The sequence below is a fragment of the Brachionichthys hirsutus genome, chromosome 2 (assembly GCF_040956055.1).
Source record: "Brachionichthys hirsutus isolate HB-005 chromosome 2, CSIRO-AGI_Bhir_v1, whole genome shotgun sequence".
In the NCBI taxonomy this organism is placed as follows: Eukaryota; Metazoa; Chordata; class Actinopteri; order Lophiiformes; family Brachionichthyidae; genus Brachionichthys; species Brachionichthys hirsutus.
Window position 1 is genome coordinate 297306 of NC_090898.1, and position 20280 is coordinate 317585.

Consider the following 20280-nt stretch of genomic DNA (forward strand, 5'->3'; position numbering starts at 1 on the left):
ACTAGAGGACAACCCAGGAGAAGAGACATGGACGTAGTGAGGGAGGACATGAGAGTGGCTGGTGTTGGGGAGGACGATGCAAAGGACAGGACTAGAGGACAACCCAGGAGAAGAGACATGGACGTAGTGAGGGAGGACATGAGAGTGGCTGGTGTTGGGGAGGACGATGCAAAGGACAGGACTAGAGGACGACCCAGGAGAAGATACTACGTCCATGTATCTTCTCCTGGGTCGTCCTCTAGTCCTGTCCTTTGCATCGTCCTCCCCATCATCCGAGTCGTATCACAGCCTTTTACCTCTCATGGGCAGTAAATCACAACTAGGTACAAATCCCAAATCAAATTCTTTAATCTTTGTGTCGCTAAGCAGTTTAGCTTAAACTCAATGAAGGGATCATCTTCTCACAGATGAAAATCTTTGACTTCACTGAAAACACCCAAGGATACACAATGATTACTTATATACACAATTTAATACCCAAGAAATACATTTGTGTATTTTTATTTCCTTTGCTTTTTCATCAAAACTCAAAACATAAAACTCATATTTTGTACATGTGTGTTGTACTTGTACACATTTCCCTTTCGAAACTGCTGGAAATGGAAAGTGAATGTGTGATTGTGGACGGGTAGTGTGTCACTCTTGTGAGGAGGGAGCTGACGAGCTGAACTGGACCCCCACTTGGACCTAAAAGGGTCGTTTGCAGTAGGAGGGACGAGTCCGAAATGACCAAAGAAACATGAGCTTTAATGGTGATCCGTCTTTAAACGCTGCGTGTGTGCTTCTTCAGCTAACCTGCAGTCTGACGCGCTGATGCAAAGCGCTGAAGCCTGGTTTTTAAAAGCTGACGGTCCTCTTTTGAACGGGGTTGTCGGCGTCACTCAGCATTTCAGCTGACATGATTGGGAGACAATGGGCGATGTGTTTTTATATGCACAAAATATGAAAATAAGACTATTTTATGACGTTTTTAGATTCATGATGTGCTTTGGGGTGTTTAGCATAGTCCTGGTAATATTGCTGACGGCATTCCTGCAACTTATAGATGACTAAGGTGTCCAAGGGCCATTGCCTGGAGATCATCGATAAATTCGAGCCATGCTCTGAGAACCAGAAGCAGCGAGTGTTGGGGATAGATGGTAAGTTAACTTCAGTTTCAGAACCCGTTTCATTTTGTAACGGAACCTGAGTGCAGTTAGTTTCCTGTGTTGTGAAAATGTCTCCCTGTAAAATAGCGTCGAGTTCAGGGGTGGGAAAGCCTTTTTACTCGCGGGCCACAATGGGTTCTAAAATTTGACAGAGGGGAACAGATGGATGGAGTGTTTGTGTGAGCTAATATAAATGACACATGAAAGCTATTGCATTAAAGGATTTGGCCTTTTACAGGCAGCATTACAGGGGAAAGGTCAAATGAATGAGGTTTAATTAGAATACAATTTTATTTAATGATATAATTTGGACAAATTCGGCGGGCTGGATTAAAAAGACCAACGGGCCGCATATGGCCCCCGGGCCATAGTTTGCCCATGCCTGAGCTACTTCCTGTCCTGCGTTTTTGCTTGAAAGCGCCACCCGCTCTGACACACTGTGCGTCCCGCTCCAGGTTTTACAAACTACATGCGCAGCCCGGCGGGGGACATCTTCAAGCCGGAGCATTACGACGTGAACCAGGAAATGACCCAGCCATTGTGCAACTACTTCATTGCTTCCTCACACAACACTTACCTGATGGGGGACCAGCTGATGTCTCAGTCCAGGGTGGACATGTACGCCTGGGTGCTGCAGGCTGGCTGCCGCTGTGTGGAAGGTCAGCATGAACACGTTGGCCGGTTTAATGCGTGATTCAGAAACCGTGGTTTGACCATGCTGTCACAATGCCTAGTGCCACATTTGAAACTGTGTGAATTTCTTATGAGTCACTTTTGTGTCTTAGTTTCTAGTGTGAAATATTAATTTAATTCAAATTTCAGCAATATGAAACGGGACAAATAAAACATCTGAAAGGAAAAAGTAATAAAACACCCACACAAAACATGTGGCAACATCTATGCGGCAATTTCACGGGGATTCATTTTTATCAAGTCCCAAGAAGTACATTTACCGAGGATATCGGAACAAAATGGACCTTTTTCGTGCGCCGCTACTTCAGCGCATTTTAAAACTCTGGGCGAGTGGAAGCGGTTTCACTCCAGGAGGAGAAACGCGCAGCAGCTGGACGGAGGGAAGGAAGGAAAATCATTTGTTTGAGTTTACTTCTGTCTGGAAATATACACCCAAACCCGGGACAGGAGACGCAAGTTCAACTTCTACGGACTCTGCTCGACTCAGCCTTCGACGCCGCTCACAACAACACCTGGAGCAGCAGCACTGGAGCACGCATCACACCCAACCTCCCGCAGACAACCCGGCCAAACACCACGTCGCCCTCCGCCGTACCCCCCCAGAAGAAAGCTGAACGAGCAGCCACGGGCCTCGACCACATACCCACCCGGTTCCTCAGAGACGCAGCTGTCTCTATCGCCCCCGTGGTAACCCATCTGATAAATGTATCCATCAATCAGTGCCACGTCCCACAGGAATTCAAGACGGCGCGGGTTATCCCTCTGTATAAAAAAGGAAACAAATTAGAACCTGGCAACTACCGCCCTGTTTCCATCCTTTGTTCCATGTCAAAGGTCATGGAGAGAATAATCCAGGAGCAAATCAACCGCTACCTCGCCGAGCATAGCCTGCTCTTTGAGTTCCAATCGGGCTTCAGAACATCCCACTCCACTGACCCGTGCCTCATATATCTGACCGACTACATTAAGCGTGAAGTAGACTCGGGCAAATACTGCGGCATGGTCATGCTGGACCTCCAGAAGGCCTTTGACCCCGTTAACCATTCAATCCTATTGAATAAACTAGGGATGATTGGTTCTGATAGCACATCAACAAACTGGATGAAATCGTACCTTGAGGGACGAGAACAAATGGTGGACATAAACGGAACCTTGTCCTCGTCCCTCCCGGTGAGCTGTGGGGTTCCTCAAGGCAGCATTCTAGGACCGTTACTGTTCCTCCTATACATTAACGACATGAATGCTGCCTGTAACTGCAAATTGTTCCTGTTTGCTGATGACTCAGCACTCCTGATTTCGGGAGAGGACAAAGTGCAGGTTGAGGAAGCTCTCAGCTCTGAGGTCACCAGAATCCGTACTTGGCTTACTGATAACAAACTGTCACTACATTTGACTGTTGGCTGAAAAAGGTCAAAACCGGCTTCCACGCCTGATAGAATGTCTTTTCAGAATTGTATTTGTTATAATTTAAGATGATGCATCGCATCTCTAATCCAGTGTGGGTGGGGCCGCATCCTTCCATTTGAGAAGGATCAGACGACGCGCCAATAAAGTGGCGAAGGCAAAAAGTTTCCGACCGTTGGGTCAATGTGAGGATAAATTCAAGATTCAAGATTCAAGATACTTTATTGTCATTATGCGAACATAATAAAAACGTGAGAAGGCCCACATCATAACATAAACTAAATTCTCTCTCTTAAAGAAACAGTATATATACACAGAGAGAATATATATACACACAGAGAGTGAGAATCACAGGCAGTAGTGCAGAATGGCAGCAGCAGCAACAGGACCGGCATAAAGCGTCCCAGATCACTACAAGGGAACGACTGCTTTCACAGCTCGGGGGAAGAAGCTGTTCCTGAGCCTCGCTGTGCTGCTTCTTATTGTCCTGAACCGCCTCCCTGATGGGGGCGGGACAAACAGTCTGTAGCCCGGGTGGGTGGGGTCTGTGGGCGGGACAAACAGTCTGTGGCCCGGGTGGGTGGGGTCTGTGGGCGGGACAAACAGTCTGTGGCCCGGGTGGGTGGGGTCTGTGGGCGGGACAAACAGTCTGTGGCCCGGGTGGGTGGGGTCTGTGGCGATGCGTCTGGCCCTCCTCTGGACTCTGGAGGTGTAAACAGAGTCCAGATCAGGCAGACGGTGACCCACAATCCCCTGAGCTGTCCTCACCACCCGGGATAGGTCCTTCCTGTCCTGCGCCGTGCAGCTGCCGTCCCACACGGTCGCACTGAGACACAGGATGCTCTCTATCGTGGCCCGGTAGAAGTCTTCAAGCAGCACAGAGGAGAGTCCAGCCCGCTTCAGCTTCCTGAGGAAGAAGAGCCGTTGCTGGGCCTTCTTCACCAGGTGTCTGGTGTTGAGTGTCCAGGAGAGGTCAGAGGAGATGTGGATGCCCAGGAATTTAATGTTCTCCACACGCTCCACTGCTTCCCCTCGTATGCACAGGGGGGCGTGTTCAGTCTTCCTGGACCTCCTGTAGTCCACTATGACCTCCTTGGTCTTGCTGGTGTTCAGAACAAGGCTGTTCCTCGAGCACCACAGCATCAGGTTCTGGACCTCCTCTCTGTAGTGGGTCTCATCGTTGTTGGAGATGTGACCCACCACGGTGGTGTCGTCAGCAAACTTCACAACCAGGTTTGTGGAGTGGATGCAGAGCAGGGCTGAGAACGCAACCCTGGGGGGTCCCAGCGTTCAGGATCAGAGGGGAGGATGTGGTGTCTCCTATCTTCACCACCTGGGGCCGGTTGCTGAGGAAGTCCCTGACCCAGTGGAGACAGTCCCAGGCTGTGGAGCTTCAGAGCCAGCATGTCCGGTGGGACGGTGTTAAAAGCTGAACTGAAGTCCACAAACAGCATCCTGACGTAGGTGTTAGGCTGCTCCAGGTGAGTCAGGGCCGAGTGAAGTGTCAGCGAGACAGCGTCCTCCGTGGAGCGGTTCCCCCTGTAGGCGAACTGCAGGCTGTCCAAGCCAGCAGGGACGGCGTCCTTGGTGTGTTTAAGGAGGATCCTCTCGAAGCACTTCATCACGATGGGAGTCAGAGCAACAGGGCGGTAATCGTTGAGGCAGGAAACGGATGATTTATTGGGTACCGGCACAATGATGGAGGACTTAAGGCAGGCAGGGACGGTGGACAGCTGCAGGGACAGGTTGAAGATGTCCAGGAGAACCCCGGCCAGTTGGTCAGCACACGTCTTCAGTGTCCGGCCTGACACGCCATCTGGTCCCGCAGCCTTGTTGGTGTTGATCCTCCTCAGGCTGAGGAGACCTGGTGCAGCTGCAGGACGAGCGGCTGATGCTGCACCTCAGGCTGGGGCAGATCCACAGACCTTCTGCTGCTCGGAGAGTCGAAGCGTGAGAAGAATCTGTTCAGGGTGTCAGGCAGGGTGGAGTCGTGGCTGGCGTGCTGCTCCCTGCGTTTGTAGGCCGTCACAGCCCTGATGCCTTTCCACATGTCACGTGGGTTCTTGTTCTCAAAGTGCTCCTCAATGCGCTGCTTGTATCTGTGCTTTGCCTGCTTGATGCCTCTCTTTAGCTCACTTCGTCTAGCTAGCTTGGATTTAGATGGGTCTGATGTAGCACTTTGAGCTGAATAAACATTGAAGATGAATGAATCTTCCTCAGACCATTAACCCGTTCTTCCTCACTAATTCTCATTTGGAGATCCTGCTCCCACGTGCTTTTACTTGTAACCGTAGAAGTGGAGTCCAAATGAGAAATGGAACTCGGCAACATAGGAATGGCTTTCTTTTTAGTCGGCTTTTACAAAAACAGGCCAATGGCATCACCCGGAGGGGTGTCTGGGAACCCTGAAATGGAACCCGAAGCGAAGTGTCTCGCTTGAAGACATCGAAAGAAACTGCAAGGAGATCAATTATATTTGTCGGAAAGTTGTTGAAATGATGCAAACTTATTATCAAATTTTTTTTTTCTTTTGGGGTGTGGGGGTGGGGGTGGGGGGGTGTGTGTTCCCTATTCGTTCCAGTTTTCAGAAAAGTTCGGCAGTTTCTTAAACAAGTGGATATTTTAGTCTTTAGTAAATCTCGGGCGTATGAAATGAGTCGACCTGCAGTTTCCTATAAGATCATACATGTGTTTGAATAGTTCTGTTAAAGGAAGTTATCTTTGAGGCACAAACAGCGTGTGTGAAAATGCGATAACCATATCTGCATCGTTGCCAGTGGACTGTTGGGATGGACAGGATGGCGAACCCATCGTTCACCATGGCTACACCCTCACCTCAAAGATCCTCTTCAAAGACGTCATCGAGACTATCAACAAGTATGCCTTCATCAAGAATGAGTACGTATATGTACACACACACACACACACACACACGCAGAGCTCTGACAGACCACGTTCATGTTTGGCTTTCTGTCCAGCCCCGGCGGCGTTTGGACATGTATGTTAACCTTTTACATTGTGTTGCATTACACGGGCCGATGGATTGTACAAACCACGTAGAAATATTACGTAAATAAGGTTTTGGATACAACTGCAGGCAGGAATGGGTGGAAAATTGTACAGGCACAAAACACACACACAACAATACGGTTATAGTTGTATCCTAGTGTGTGTCATTTTCCCCAGGCAACATGGACATATCAGAGTCGAAAGAGACAATGTCCTTTCGGGAGACATCGCGGGTGAGACCGCAGAAACTGTCGTACTCTGGATTTGTTCACTCGCTTTCCGGTATATCGTAAAAACAGACAAAAAACAACAAACTAGTGTGGACGTAAAGTCACGGAGGTCGTAAATTTACGACCCCGCTGTACGCCTATGGCAGACAGTATTCCGAACTGAATTCAGCCATAATCAACAAATGGTCACATGTCGACCGAATATACTGAACCACAAGCAGCATCGGGAAGAGAAAGGTCGTAGATTTGTGTGACGCTGCTTCAAAAGTGCGCAAACAAGGGCCATCGTGTGAGGACTTCCGTTGGATGCGTAAATCCAAACAAGCCGCTCATAATATTTCCTGTATTTATTGCTTCACGGGATCGATCACGGCCATTCCGGATGAGGAGACTGTCTGTCTTCCTGAAACGCCGTTTGGACTCTTGCTTGGTAAATTATATCTGCCTCTGTCACGTGCCGTGAGAAGAATTTGGGGAGCTGAAAGTCGCAACATTGTTGCGTTTCAATTCAATTCAATTCAATTCAATTCAATTCAATTCAATTCAGTTTTATTTATGTAGCGCCAGATCATAACATAAAGTCATCTCAAGGCTTTACAGGATTAGCAGGGAAAGACCTGCAGGGAAACACAGAACCCAACTTGACCCACAAGAGCAACGGAGGCAAGAAAAAACTTCCCTTTAACGGGCAGAAACCTTGGACAGAACCTAGGCTCATGGTGGACGGCCATCTGTCTGACCGGAGGGAGGGAGGGAGGGAGGGAGGGAGAGAGGGAGAGAGGGAGAGAGGGAGAGAGGGAGAGAGGGAGAGAGGGAGAGAGAGATCAAAAACAAGGAGATGGATAGGGAAGTGATAGCGAGACAGAGCAGGAGCAGACAAAACAAAATGCTAATGCTAGCGATATAAAGCTATAAATGCTAATGCTAGCGATATAAAGCTATAAATGCTAATGCTAGCGACGTGGACATCAGCGCTGAGGGACACAGGTCCAGGTTCTGCAGCACCACGGACAGAAGGGCCTGAAAGAGAGAGAGGGACAAACAGAGGGAGAGAGAGAACAAGACTACAGGAAGAGAGAGAGATTACTGACATATATTTATAACATAAATAATCAGATAAAGGGGGAGGAGCTCAGTGTGTCATGATGTTAAGCCACCAGTGCTGCCTAATGACAGCAGATTGATTATACTGATTACTGCATCGATTAGTTATAAGCTTTGTTAAAAAGGAAAGTCTTTAATCTACTCTTGAACATAGAGATGGTGTCTGTCTCACGAACCAATCAGGGAGCTGATTCCACAATAAAGGAGCTTGATAACTGAAAGCTCCGCCCCCCTGTCTGCTCCTGGACATTTTTGGAACCACGAGCAGGCCAGCATTTTGGGACCGCAGGGTTCTAGTGGGGCAATACGGGATAATCATCTCTGTAAGGTAAGGAGGGGCCTGGCTGGTGAGGGCTTTAAAAGTGAGTAGAAGGATTTTATATTCAATCCGTTCCCTAACAGGAAGCCAATGCAGAGACGCCAGAACAGGGGAAATGTGTTCTCTCAGTCTGGTTCCTGTTAGAACACGAGCTGCTGCATTCTGGATTAGCTGGAGATGTTTAATAGACCTTTTTGGGCAGCCGGACAGTAAGGAGTTGCAGTAGTCCAGTCTGGAAGTCACAAAAGCATGGACTATTTGTTCTGCATCTTTTTGGGTTGGTAGGTGCCTGACCATTGAAATATTCCGAACGTTTATCACTTGTTTTGGTTCTGCGTTCACACTGTGATTTTAAAGCGCACCAATCTTTCTGATCAGCATCACGTGGTTGAAAGGGGCGCTCGTCGATTGGACAAAGTCAGAGGGAAAGTCCCTCCCTGGTGTTTCTCTGCATGTTTCAATGCACATGGCCCCGGCATTTGGTCCTGTGTTTGGTCGGGTGAGCTTTCACACTGCACACGAACCGGAGCAGGGTTCACTTGCAAGCAAACCAACAGCCACGTTTTTACGCGGACCAGTTTGCTTGTTTGATCCACACCAGAGTTCGGATGAACTTTCACACCTGCCCAAACGGAGCGGGCCACCCGAGGAAGTGAGCTTTGGTCCGTTTAAAGCGGACCAAACAACGACAGTGTGAAAGCGGCCTAAAATTGCTGGTCAGTTCAAAGTGGCAGGAATAGACAGCAATAATTATAAGTATAATGGTTCTGATATATTTGGTGATATGGAATATTCTAAATGGGTAAAAGAATCCACTTTTCCTTGGTTAACACACCAAGATGATGCAGCTTTCAAATGTAGACGATCCATCAATTCAATTCCACTGAGGAAGACGACTTTGTTCGTTTTAGTGCGCAGGAGGAAGATGAAGCTAGCGATTGATGACTTACCCAACGTGAACACCTGCGTCTCACAGACAGGTGCGCGCCGTAGCTCGTCGCTACCTGCTGCGGTGTCCTCTGTGTGGCTGAATCGTCGTCATGGAGATGGCTCCAATCTGCATTTCCTCCACATTTGAGAATGTTTGGTGTTTTGACTTGTATTCTCTACAGACATAATACGCTCACCGATATTTTAGAACCTTTGTCCAGTTATTGTGTCCGTTGGAGCCAATTTCAACTGAACTAGTTCACACCAGCGTGTCCCTCCGCGGCAATCGTCACCGGGGACATGTAGACGCTTTGAGGCATGGACAGGGTAGGAAGGACACGAAACGCTCGATTGGAGAGGTCGCAGCAAAATGAATCCCTTTATCTTGTTTGGTCTCAGATTCCTTTCGAGGCTCGGCCTGTCCTGCCACATTAAAGCTGTAAATATGTGTCACATGTAAAATAATGGAGTTAATAACAGAGCGGGATAAGACGACGATACTTCTGTTCACTGCATGTAATCAGATTACACCACGACAGTCTTTCTTCTAAACACTGATCTGCAAAGCATTCTGAGGCCAGAATAATTCCTTTTTCTGGAGAAGAAGAAAATCCCTGCTGTCTGTTTTTCATTTGTCTTTCTCATAAATCTCAGACTCCCTGCGTACGACGGCAGCCGCTCAGAGCTGCTTCCCACCGGATCTCCACGCTGAGACGATCGTTCCAGTGACTGTCTGGAAGAAGCGCCGAGTCTATTTTTAGATTTAGCCCCTTCGAGTCAGACGGCGGGGGAACGCTCGCCCATCGCCGTGTGTTTCTCAAAGCGTAATTGTGCGCTCGCATTGCGCCGCGGATAATTGGCTGAAACGGAACAGGGTGAGCGTCTGCATTCGACATCAAAGAGCGATTTTCCACGATGCTGAACAAGAAACAAGCTCGTCAGAGGGCTGATGGGGACAAAACTGGGCCAAAAGCCTCCTCGGGGGGGTCGGATGACTCGGGGGGGGGGGGGGGGGGGGGGGGGGGGGGGGGGGGGGGGTCGGTGACTGAAGCTTCTGCTCGGCTCCACCGAGGTTACGCTTCACCTGTGTCTCTTTAGGTGGTGCAACCATTCTAAAACAATGAACGGATTTTTCACGAGAGCGGAGGCGGAGCGAGTTAGACAGTGAACAAAGAGACGGAATGCTGTCACTACACATGGCCCCACCCACAGCAGACACGCCCCCAACATGGAGACTTGTGTATTCTGTATCGGCTAGTCCAGGGGTGGGCAAACCTTTTGACTCGAGGGCCACAATGGGTTCTAAAATTTGGCAGAGGGGCCAGACCAAGAACAGATGGATGGAGTATTTGTGTGAGCGAATATAAATGACACATGAAAAGCTATTGCATTAAAGGATTTGACCTTTTACAGGCAGCATTACAGGGAAAAGGTCAAATGAATGAGGTTTAACTATAATACAATTATACTTAATGATATATAATTTGGACAAGTTTGGCGGGCCAGATTAAAAAGACCAACGGGCCGCATATGGCCCCCGGGCCTGGGTTTGCCCATGTCTGGGCTAGTCTCTTTGGCTCAGGTCGTCCACGTCATCTCAAGGTCAGAGCATCGAGCGAGATTCCGAACTCCACGGGGCGGAGCCTAAGACATTGTCCACTGTTTGTGTGAACGGATGGAAGTCCAGTTCACCGTTTCACCCTTTCACCCTTTCACCCTTTCACCTCGTGCATCTTTGATTTCACAGGTCTGCTTTTTGGACAAAAAATCTCTTCCAGCGTTCATGAAACCGATCTCGTCTTCATTCGTCTTTTGATTGCTTTTTATTAAACGTTGTCGTCTTCATCACCGACGTCCTGCCACGTCTTCACCCTGTCCTTTGCATCGTCCTCCCCATCACTAGCCATTCTGATGTCCTCCCATGTCCTCCCATAGCCCTGTCTCTCCTCTGGACATGTCCAAACCATCAAAGTCTGGTCTCTCTGATCTCGTCTCCAAAACGTCTAACCTTCGCTGTCCCTCTTATTGTCTCATTTCTAATCCTGTCCAACCTGGACACTCCAAAGGAGAACCTCAGCATCTTCATCTCCTCCACTTCTAGCTCCGCCTCCTGTCTTTAGCTCAGAGACACTGTCTCTAACTGTCCATCATGGCTGTCCTCACCACTGTCTCTAAGCCGTCCATCGTGGCTGTCCTCACCACTGTCTCTAAGCCGTCCATCATGCTGTCCTCACCACTGTCTCTAAGCCGCCCATCATGGCTGTCCTCACCACTGTCTCTGAGCCGTCCATCATGGCTGTCCATCATGGCTGTCCTCACCACTGTCTCTAAGCCGTCCATCGTGGCTGTCCTCACCACTGTCTCTAAGCCGTCCATCATGCTGTCCTCACCACTGTCTCTAAGCCGTCCATCATGGCTGTCCTCACCACTGTCTCTAAGCCGTCCATCATGGCTGTCCTCACCACTGTCTCTAAGCCGTCCATCGTGGCTTTCCTCACCACTGTCTCTGAGCCGTCCATCATGGCTGTCCTCACCACTGTCTCTAAGCCGTCCATCATGGCTGTCCTCACCACTGTCTCTGAGCCGTCCATCATGGCTGTCCTCACCACTGTCTCTAAGCCGTCCATCGTGGCTGTCCTCACCACTGTCTCTAAGCCGTCCATCATGCTGTCCTCACCACTGTCTCTGAGCCGTCCATCATGGCTGTCCTCACCACTGTCTCTAAGCCGTCCATCATGGCTGTCCTCACCACTGTCTCTAAGCCGTCCATCATCATTTCACGCCCTCTGACCTCGCCCTCTGACCTCGGATGCAGGGCTCCACCGATGAGGCTTCTGCCGCTCCTCCCGGGCTCCCGTTCCAATCTGTTGCATGCAAATGTCTCTCAGGTACCCCGTCATCCTATCCATCGAGAACCACTGCAGCGTTCCTCAGCAAAAGAAGATGGCCCAGTACCTGATCGAGGTCCTCGGGGACAAACTAAACCTGTCCAACGTCACGGCCGATGCGGCTGGACATCTGCCGTCGCCGGAAACACTCAAGGGCAAAATTCTTGTCAAGGCAAGTTGGTTGTTGGATGGGGGGGGGTATTCATCGGCAAAGGGGGGCGTTTAGGCACCTTATTGTTGGGATGATTTATTATTATTGGAGCGTTTTTTACAGCATTTACACTATAGCTTAAATATTGCTTTTTATAAATGTTTTTTTTCTTCAAAAATTATTTTCACATTTTCCACGATAAAAAAAGAAAATGTAAAATTCAATCCTACTTTGGATGAAGAGTTGGCGCCTCTTCATCTGTTCCTGGAGGCTGGAGTCGAGGATAAAGAGCCGCTGATTGTGTCGCTCCGCCTGTTTGTCCGTCCTCCAGGGGAAGAAGCTGCCTCCCGACATCGACGAGGCTGCTGAGGAAGGCGACGTGTCGGATGAGGACAGTGCTGATGAAATGGAGGATGACTGCAAACTGATGAATGGAGATGTACGTTCCCACCCAGTGTCCCTCCTGGAAGCATTTCTGTCCCGGTGTCCGGGATGTCCCCCCCTCCTGTCGCGTCGCTCTCCTACGCTGCTGTCTCTGTGGTGGGACTTGGTCTTTGTCGTTATGGATGCTTCAGTGTTCTCATTTCCTCTTTTCTTCTTCCTGTTTGTCCCCACTCTTGCTTCTATCAAAGTGGAAGGTACTGTATGAACGCTCACCCAGTCGTACGCTGCAATGTCTCATTCCGCCTTTGCAAGCTGCAAGACACAAATGCGTTTAAAACTAAAGGAGACGATTAGAGTCAGAACGAGGACGACGGCGTTCTCGGCAGTTTGGCGTCAGACTGTTGAAAGTGAGGAATAATTGTTCGTGTCCAGTCAGCCGACGCATCGAAGTTCAGTTTGGCTACACCTGAGCATTTTAAAATTAGAACGCTTTAACCTAAGACTGATCTTTTTTAAGTCCTATATTTGAATATCCTATAAGTCATTTATTTCGCACATTGCAAATAATTGTTTAACAGAAATGATATTTTTAAATACTAAAATATAATTTAGTCTTGAGCTATTCTGGAAAATGTTATTCAAAGGACAAACAAAGCATGTGTTTCTGTTCCTTCAGCAATTCAATGTCTTCTAAAATAGAAGTTACTGAGCATCCGATCTCTTTGAAGTGACTTGATGCATGTTGCCGTTGGTTGTGGTCGGACCCCAGATTTCTGTCATTTCTGCAACACTCCGCCCCCATTTGGATGAAATGAGCATGTGCAGTGATCTCTGACATTTCACCCCCCCCCCCCCACATACACATGGAAATGCTGCCATCTGTGGGCGGGGTCTGCACTGCGTCACGCGATGCCGATCCTTGTCAAAGGTGAATCCCTGTCAGATCCTGCATGCTAAGACTTTTCTGCTGAGGTTGTGGAGGCCAGAATACGACATTAGAAATGTTAAGTATCGTGTGCATGATTCTACTGTGAGCAGTTTCCATTGGAAAAACTTTATTTACATTTTCTTTATAAAAAATTTCCAAAAATTATGCCATCAATTTTGGTGAATTGACTTTTTGGTGAATTAACATGTTTTGTATCACATAAGAAATGCATTTCAGTGCAGTGACCACCGGGGGGCGCATGTCTCCACAACTGGGGGTCAGATGGCTACCCCTCCTCTTCAGGCTACTTTAGTAGCTCTCTTTTTGTCCTCACCATCCGTCCTGGAAGACTTGGTCCTCGATTGTTTTTCTGTTGTGCTGTCTGACAAGCAGCAAAAAAGTTTGTGTCAGGGTTTTTATTTATTTTTTGTTCATTCTACGATAATCATCACATTCTCCACGGGTGATGGCAAGTGGGAAGAAAAGTGAAGTCCATTGAGCCGGGGATCAAACTACCAGTCACCCGCGCCGTGTCCTGAACAAGTCAGCAGTCTGCCAGTGCACATGAAGTCTTGTGTGTTGTGAGCCCTGCAGCCCGGCCCTTGGCTCTGCCTTCATCTACACTAATGGTGTGGTTGAAACAGAAAGCAAATGGAAAGTTTACCATTATAACATCACCCTGACTGTTTCTCCTGGCAACATGACTTCAAGTTCCTCCCCAGAATGGAAGGATTTCAGATCGTAGTAGGGAAGGAGGTGGAGAGACCAGAAAAGGAAGAGTGTCCTGTTTTCTACAGGAGACAAAACATGCAACTCAAACCTGGCTTAGTGACAGAACAGCCAGGACATAGATTGCACTGAAGCTCTTCTAGGTGGGCTTTGATGTACTTTGATGGCTTTGATGTTTCTGACAAAGTTGAACTTTAAATGCTAACTGGGGTTTTGGATATTCCCCTCTTGCAGATGGTTTTTCTCCATTATTGCACTGTTACACAATTATGCTTGCGATGTGTTTGCATCAAAATAGTTTTAACATCTCTATGCTGCTAACTAGCACCTATTATCTTGCTTTCAATAATAGTTGAATCAGTTTAATGTCATAAAATAGTAACTAAAAGCTTCTGGATTCTGGGATGATGAGCTTTCCTTTGTTTGTTTGCTTCAACCAACTGCAAAACCCACATATATTAAACCAGAAATCTTTTAAACCGAGCAGTGTGAAGTTGCAGAAGCCTCCTTTCCCCCCTTGTCTCTATTTAATGCTATTTGATGTTACCCGAACATTTGAAACTTTTTCTTTATGTGGAAAATGAGAAGATCCTGATGAGAGCTGTCTGTTCTCCTGCAGACTTCAGCCAACAGGAAGCAGGTGGAGAGCATGGCCAAGAAAAAGCTGGAAAACCTGATGAAGGAGTCCAAGATCCGAGATCGAGAAGATCCTGACAGCTTCACCATTGCAGCGATCCCAACTTCTGGGAAGCCTGCAGCGAAAGGTAGCCCCAAGGTAAAAACAGACAGGGAGACACAAGCCTCAGCCACACCATAGTAGAGTGTTGTTCGGCACTATGGGAGCGTGGCATCACTGTTTGGTCCATAAAATGTGTCTAATCTCCGGCTCCAACAACTCATCATGCAGGCTTACTGCCCGTGTTTATTTTTGCTTCTTCTCAATTGTGAAATTAATTTGTTACTGGCTGAATTCAGCTATTACAACAAATATTGTGGTGGGTCAGGCAAGCGGCTCCAATTTAGTCATTCATATCCTGAAATAAGAAGATCAGTCAATTAAACGCCAGAAATTAGGCAAAAGGAAAGGTGTGTCAGGGTTCATTTATTCTCATTTTCAACCGCAAATGTCAAAATTCAACAATGCGTTTCTCCTGTTAGGGTAAAAGCGAGGATGGAACGGACACGGCGGACGAGGCTAGTTCCTGCAGCAACAAGAGAACCGGCCGCTCCTTCATGGGCAGTTTCTCGAAACGCAAGGTTGTCTTTCCCGTTCTGCGGTTTCCTCTGCGTCCCTTTCTCTGCATGAACTTAAGAAGACACTTTTCATGGCTGACTTTCCATCACAAAGTGTTTTCTTCATTTAGGGATCATGAGTTGTGACCATGAAACATACCAAACTTAGCCTTGCACAGAATAATGAAGTCGATTTTTCTACCGGACAAACTGAAAATAGATTTTTGCAAGAATGTTCTTAAAAACTTTATCTTGGATTTATTCCAAAAATACAACAAAACATGGCAAACCCCAATTTTTCTTTCAACTTTTATTGGTTGTTCTTAAATTTTCTTAAAGTTTCTCCCTTGTGCCGGTCTCAAGCCCAGATCAATGCAGAAAGTTGCGTCAGGAATGTCATCCGGCGTAAAAATGTGCCGAATTCAACATGCTAATCAACATAAGTAAAGTAATACCGGATCGGTATGGGGTTAACATCGACTGCTGGAAAATGGATTACTGTGGGTCAAAGACGGAGACGAAGAAGAGGAGGAAGACGAGTTCATCAGCAGCGAGAGAAGAGCGAATGGAAGCGTTCAGGACTGAGAGTAGAGACTCTGAATGTTGGTAGGAGGTGAGTTAGAGGAGAATCGAGTGTCAGCCATGATGGACGGCTTAGAGACAGTGGTGAGGACAGACATGATGGACGGCTTAGAGACAGTGGTGGGGACAGACATGATGGACGACTTAGAGACAGTGGTGAGGACAGACATGATGGACGGCTTAGAGACAGTGGCTCTGAGGACAAGACAGGAGGCGGAGCTAGAGGTGGAGGAGATGAAGATGCTGAGGTTCTCCTTGGGAGTGTCCAGGTTGGACAGGAATTTGTTACCGGGCTGCACAGAAAGAATAACTCATTTATAACATTTCCGTTGTATCGATGATTAGCGTCTAAAAGGTGTTTTATTATGAAACAAAAAAAACGTGAACATGAAGGACAGAAGCGATTATTGTTTGATAGTTATTGCAAGTGCATAATATAAAGTTTATTGGTAAGATTAGATTCCTCTTTTTTAATGTAATTTAATGTAATGTAATTTGCCCTAACCCTAACCCTGCAGCGCTATGATGTAGCATACGCCCTAAGATAGATGCTAGCTACAGCGCTATGATGTAGCATACGCCCTAAGATAGATGCTAGCTACAGCGCTATGATGTAGCATACGCCCTAAGATAGATGCTAGCTACAGCGCTATGATGTAGCATACGCCCTAAGATAGATGCTAGCTACAGCGCTATGATGTAGCATACGCCCTAAGATAGATGCTAGCTACAGCGCTATGATGTAGCATACGCCCTAAGATAGAAGCTAGCTACAGCGCTATGATGTAGCATACGCCCTAAGATAGAAGCTAGCTACAGCGCTATGATGTAGCATACGCCCTAAGATAGATGCTAGCTACAGCGCTATGATGTAGCATACACCCTAAGATAGATGCTAGCTACAGCGCTATGATGTAGCATACACCCTAAGATAGGTGCTAGCTACAGCGCTATGCTGTCGCACACGGCCGAAAACAGACTTAGAATCGGAGATGATCTAATACTGAGCCCTGTGGCATCCCCAACCACAGTGATAAACTCAGAAGACAGACCAACATACACACCACATTGAATGAGTCCAATTATAACGCAGTTTGTGAACCAAGCAACTGTTTACCTCGAGAATCCTGATTTAAGGAGTCTAAATTATAAAATAAATATACTGTGTTAAAATCATTTGGACTAATCAAAAAAAAGTGATGGACGATATTTCTTGTCAAGTGTGACAAAAATGCCATTTACCACCATTGTAGCTTTGATGGTACTTTATTTATGAAGGTATCATTTGAGTGTAAAGGCTGCTTTATTTGCTCGCTAAAAAGCCCGTAGGGGATTTTGAGCAGCACTGATAAATTAGATAGCGGTCTATAATCAGTTCACATTTCTGGATCGCTGCCTTTTAATGAAGGGAGAGTAAAATCTTATTTCTATGCAGAAGGAATCTCATTATCTTCTTGCTGTGAGATTAAAAAGGTTCTGCTGCAAAATCAGCTACCCGATCAGCTGCCAGCTTCAAGAAGCGAGAATCCATTAAATCAGGTCCAGAGAATGTTCTACGGTTTATATTGCTGTGAACGGAACGAAAAAAAGGTACCGTCTGTAGTTGGAAGGCCAGCCGGTGAGGAGCGGGAGGTCTGTGCGGTTTCACAGACAGATCCTACAGCCATGTTTCAGAAGTCAAATCAATCGGCATCTGTTGATTTGTCCCAGCTCCTTACCATGTCCACCATGGATAAACTGGGGACATCAAGATGAACAATTTTAAGACCAGAGAAGAATTTGAAAAGAAGGGTGTCCCTTGTTTATTGCGGGTGTTACGTTCCGGTGAAAATCTGTGAAGTAGCAACACCATATTTGTTTCTGTTTATTTTTACCTTTATAAACCCTCCCTGCTCTGTTTTCAACCCGCCCTCTACTGTACTATCCCTTCTCACACGCCTACAAATACCTTTGTATTCTATAACTGTAACGGTAGTGTTTATTTTAAAATGTTAACAAAACTTTAGAAAAAAACAAGCACAAAGTAGGCACAACGCGAATGACGTGCGCACTGATGCTAACTGGATGAGCGAGACGCAACAATGGAAGATGCTGGAACGAACGTAGCTGCATTTCATTTGCTGCAAATCTGTATATGTGTTGTGATATGTGTTTTAATTAGTTATTTTTTTACTATATTTTTATCAATACAATAATGGAAATTTAAACATTTAAACATACTGCATAAAATAAAATAAATAAATAAGAAATCTGCGAAAAGTGAACTACGACCTAACGAGGGGGCGACTGTACTCGGGTCAGGGTTTGGCTGCGTATTATCAGATAAGATTAATGATTTTCCAAGCCCCACAGAATATTCTTTGCTATGACGATGCAAACGCATTTAACCACATGAAAGGTTAAAGGCTCTTCTTTCATCAGAAAAGTGTGTTCCTACCATTTTCCGTTCCGGAGTTATTGGCCGTTGAAGGAGGCAGTTTTCAATGTCAGGGTTGGCAGTGAGGTTTCAAAAACGTCTTTAGACGTGACTGGTACTTAGAGTTAATAATACGTAATCAATGATCTCGCCTTAGTAACATGTCATGTTGAATCTGACATTTCGTATGTTTAAACCAAGCAGGATCTCTCATTGAAAATGAGGTAATTATGCAAGGACGTTCATGACATTCAGTAAAGTCATGTCCAATGGGATGGTTGCTCAGGCTGCACACTAGCGTAGTGCAACCTGAGCGGAGGATGATAGATGCAGCCAGTCCATGGATCTCTGGCGTTAGCGACGGCAAGAGGACGGCCCTCGTGGGTGGATGCGGACAAAGTCCTCAGAGCAGCTTACAAAAGTAGCGTGAATGGGCCACACTTCCAAAATACTTAATGTGATAAGTATGAACAAACAGCAACAGCAGGAGTGAGAAAGGGAACTGAAACCGTTTCATGAATCAGTGATCTCCAAGCCGAAGGTGAACATTGTCTGTTTGTTTGTCTGTTTGTTTGTCTGTCGGTTTGTTTGTTTGTTTGTTTGTTTGTCTGTCCGAGCGCATAATTCAAAAACTAGTAACCCAATCGACATGAACCGGACTCCCTGAGGTGCATGAAGCAGGGCAGTGTCGACATCTTGACCCTGGGAAACCAACTCTTGCCCCGTCCACTTATTTTAGGTCATATACTCTACAGCAGGGGTCACCAACCTTTCTGGAGCCGATGGCTACTTGCTGGGCACCCATTCATTCAAAGGGCTACCAGTTTGATACACACTTCTGAAATAAAACATTTGCTCAATGTACCATTAATCATTAATGATATTCATCTGTGTAAATACACTGATCATGTTTAATGATTACTCACACTAATTATTAACAACGTTAATCAAACAAGGTAGGGGACACATTTGACTTGTTCAGAAGTCTTTTATTTTATACAAACTCTTGAGAAACCATGGCCTGCGGGCACCACGTTGGTGACCCCTGCTCTACAGATATGCAGCAGCTTTTTTTACACACACACACACACACACACACACACACACACACTTACACACAAACTATTGATTTTCCACTGACATTATGGGTTTTACTTATTTTCCATTATTACAAAAAGATTGGCTGCAGTGATTCTACAAAACGTTGAGGCGCAGCAAACTGAACAGCCTTTGTCAGAGTTGTGCATTAACTCAGAGGTCCTCAACCACCGGGCCGCGGTATATATAAAGTTTATTGCTAATTAGACTCCTCTTTTTACCCTCGCCGAAGGGGAGGAGAGCGTATTGCAATTGGGTGCGTTTGTTTGTTTGTTTGCTTGTTTGTCTGTCCGAGCGCATAACTCAAAAACTAGTAACCCAATCGACTTGAAATTTTTACACAAGCAAGGTTCTGTCCGTGGCTCGGTCCTTACCGAGAATGGCATTGATCCGGATCTGGATCCAGATTCTAGAATTATTTTTACATCTGGAATTGTGCCTGTGCTGTAAACTGCCACTTTAAGAGGGAGGGACACGAATGGCATGATGGGAAAAAGAGTCCAGAAGGAGTCTTGTAGTACGTTCCGGAGCAGCAAGCTAGAGCAGGTTTGGCCCCTCTGATCCGGAAGCCCTGTTTACTGTCTCACAAGATCCAATAGTCTTTTGGAGGCGGGGTCTGCAATCTCTGATTGTCGTTTTCGAGTTTTTCTTTGTTTTCCCCCAATGGATTTATTTGTGCTCCTTGATTCTATCCCTTTCATCCAACCCTAACCAAGAGTTGTCCCAATGCACCAGGTTCTCTCATCAGCCTCTAGAACAGGGGTGGCAAACCTTTTGACTCGCGGGCCACAATGGGTTCTAGTATTTGCCAGAGGGGCCGGGCCAGGAGCAGATGGTGTGAAAGCCATTTAATGAAAGAATTTTGCCTTTTACAGGTAGCATTACAGGGAAAAGGTCAAATGAATGAGGTTTAATTTTAATAACATGTAATATAATGATATAATTTGGACAAGTTTGGCGGGCCGGATTAAATAGCCCAACGGGCCGTATATGGCCCCTGGGCCTTGGTTTGCCCATGCCTGCTCCAGAGGAAA

At 46.7% G+C, this 20280-nt stretch overlaps 1 protein-coding gene across 1 annotated transcript in view; it reads left to right on the forward strand.

Annotated features, from left to right (window-relative positions):
• The window catches only part of plch2a (phospholipase C, eta 2a), a 61483-nt gene that overhangs the window by 23192 nt on the left and 18011 nt on the right, over positions 1-20280 (forward strand). Inside the window, exons 6-12 of the mRNA XM_068748818.1 lie at positions 1046-1139; positions 1604-1807; positions 6023-6143; positions 11726-11897; positions 12208-12315; positions 14537-14692; positions 15076-15177. Coding sequence (XP_068604919.1) covers positions 1046-1139; positions 1604-1807; positions 6023-6143; positions 11726-11897; positions 12208-12315; positions 14537-14692; positions 15076-15177 — 957 coding nt within the window. The remainder of the gene's footprint in view (positions 1-1045; positions 1140-1603; positions 1808-6022; positions 6144-11725; positions 11898-12207; positions 12316-14536; positions 14693-15075; positions 15178-20280) is intronic.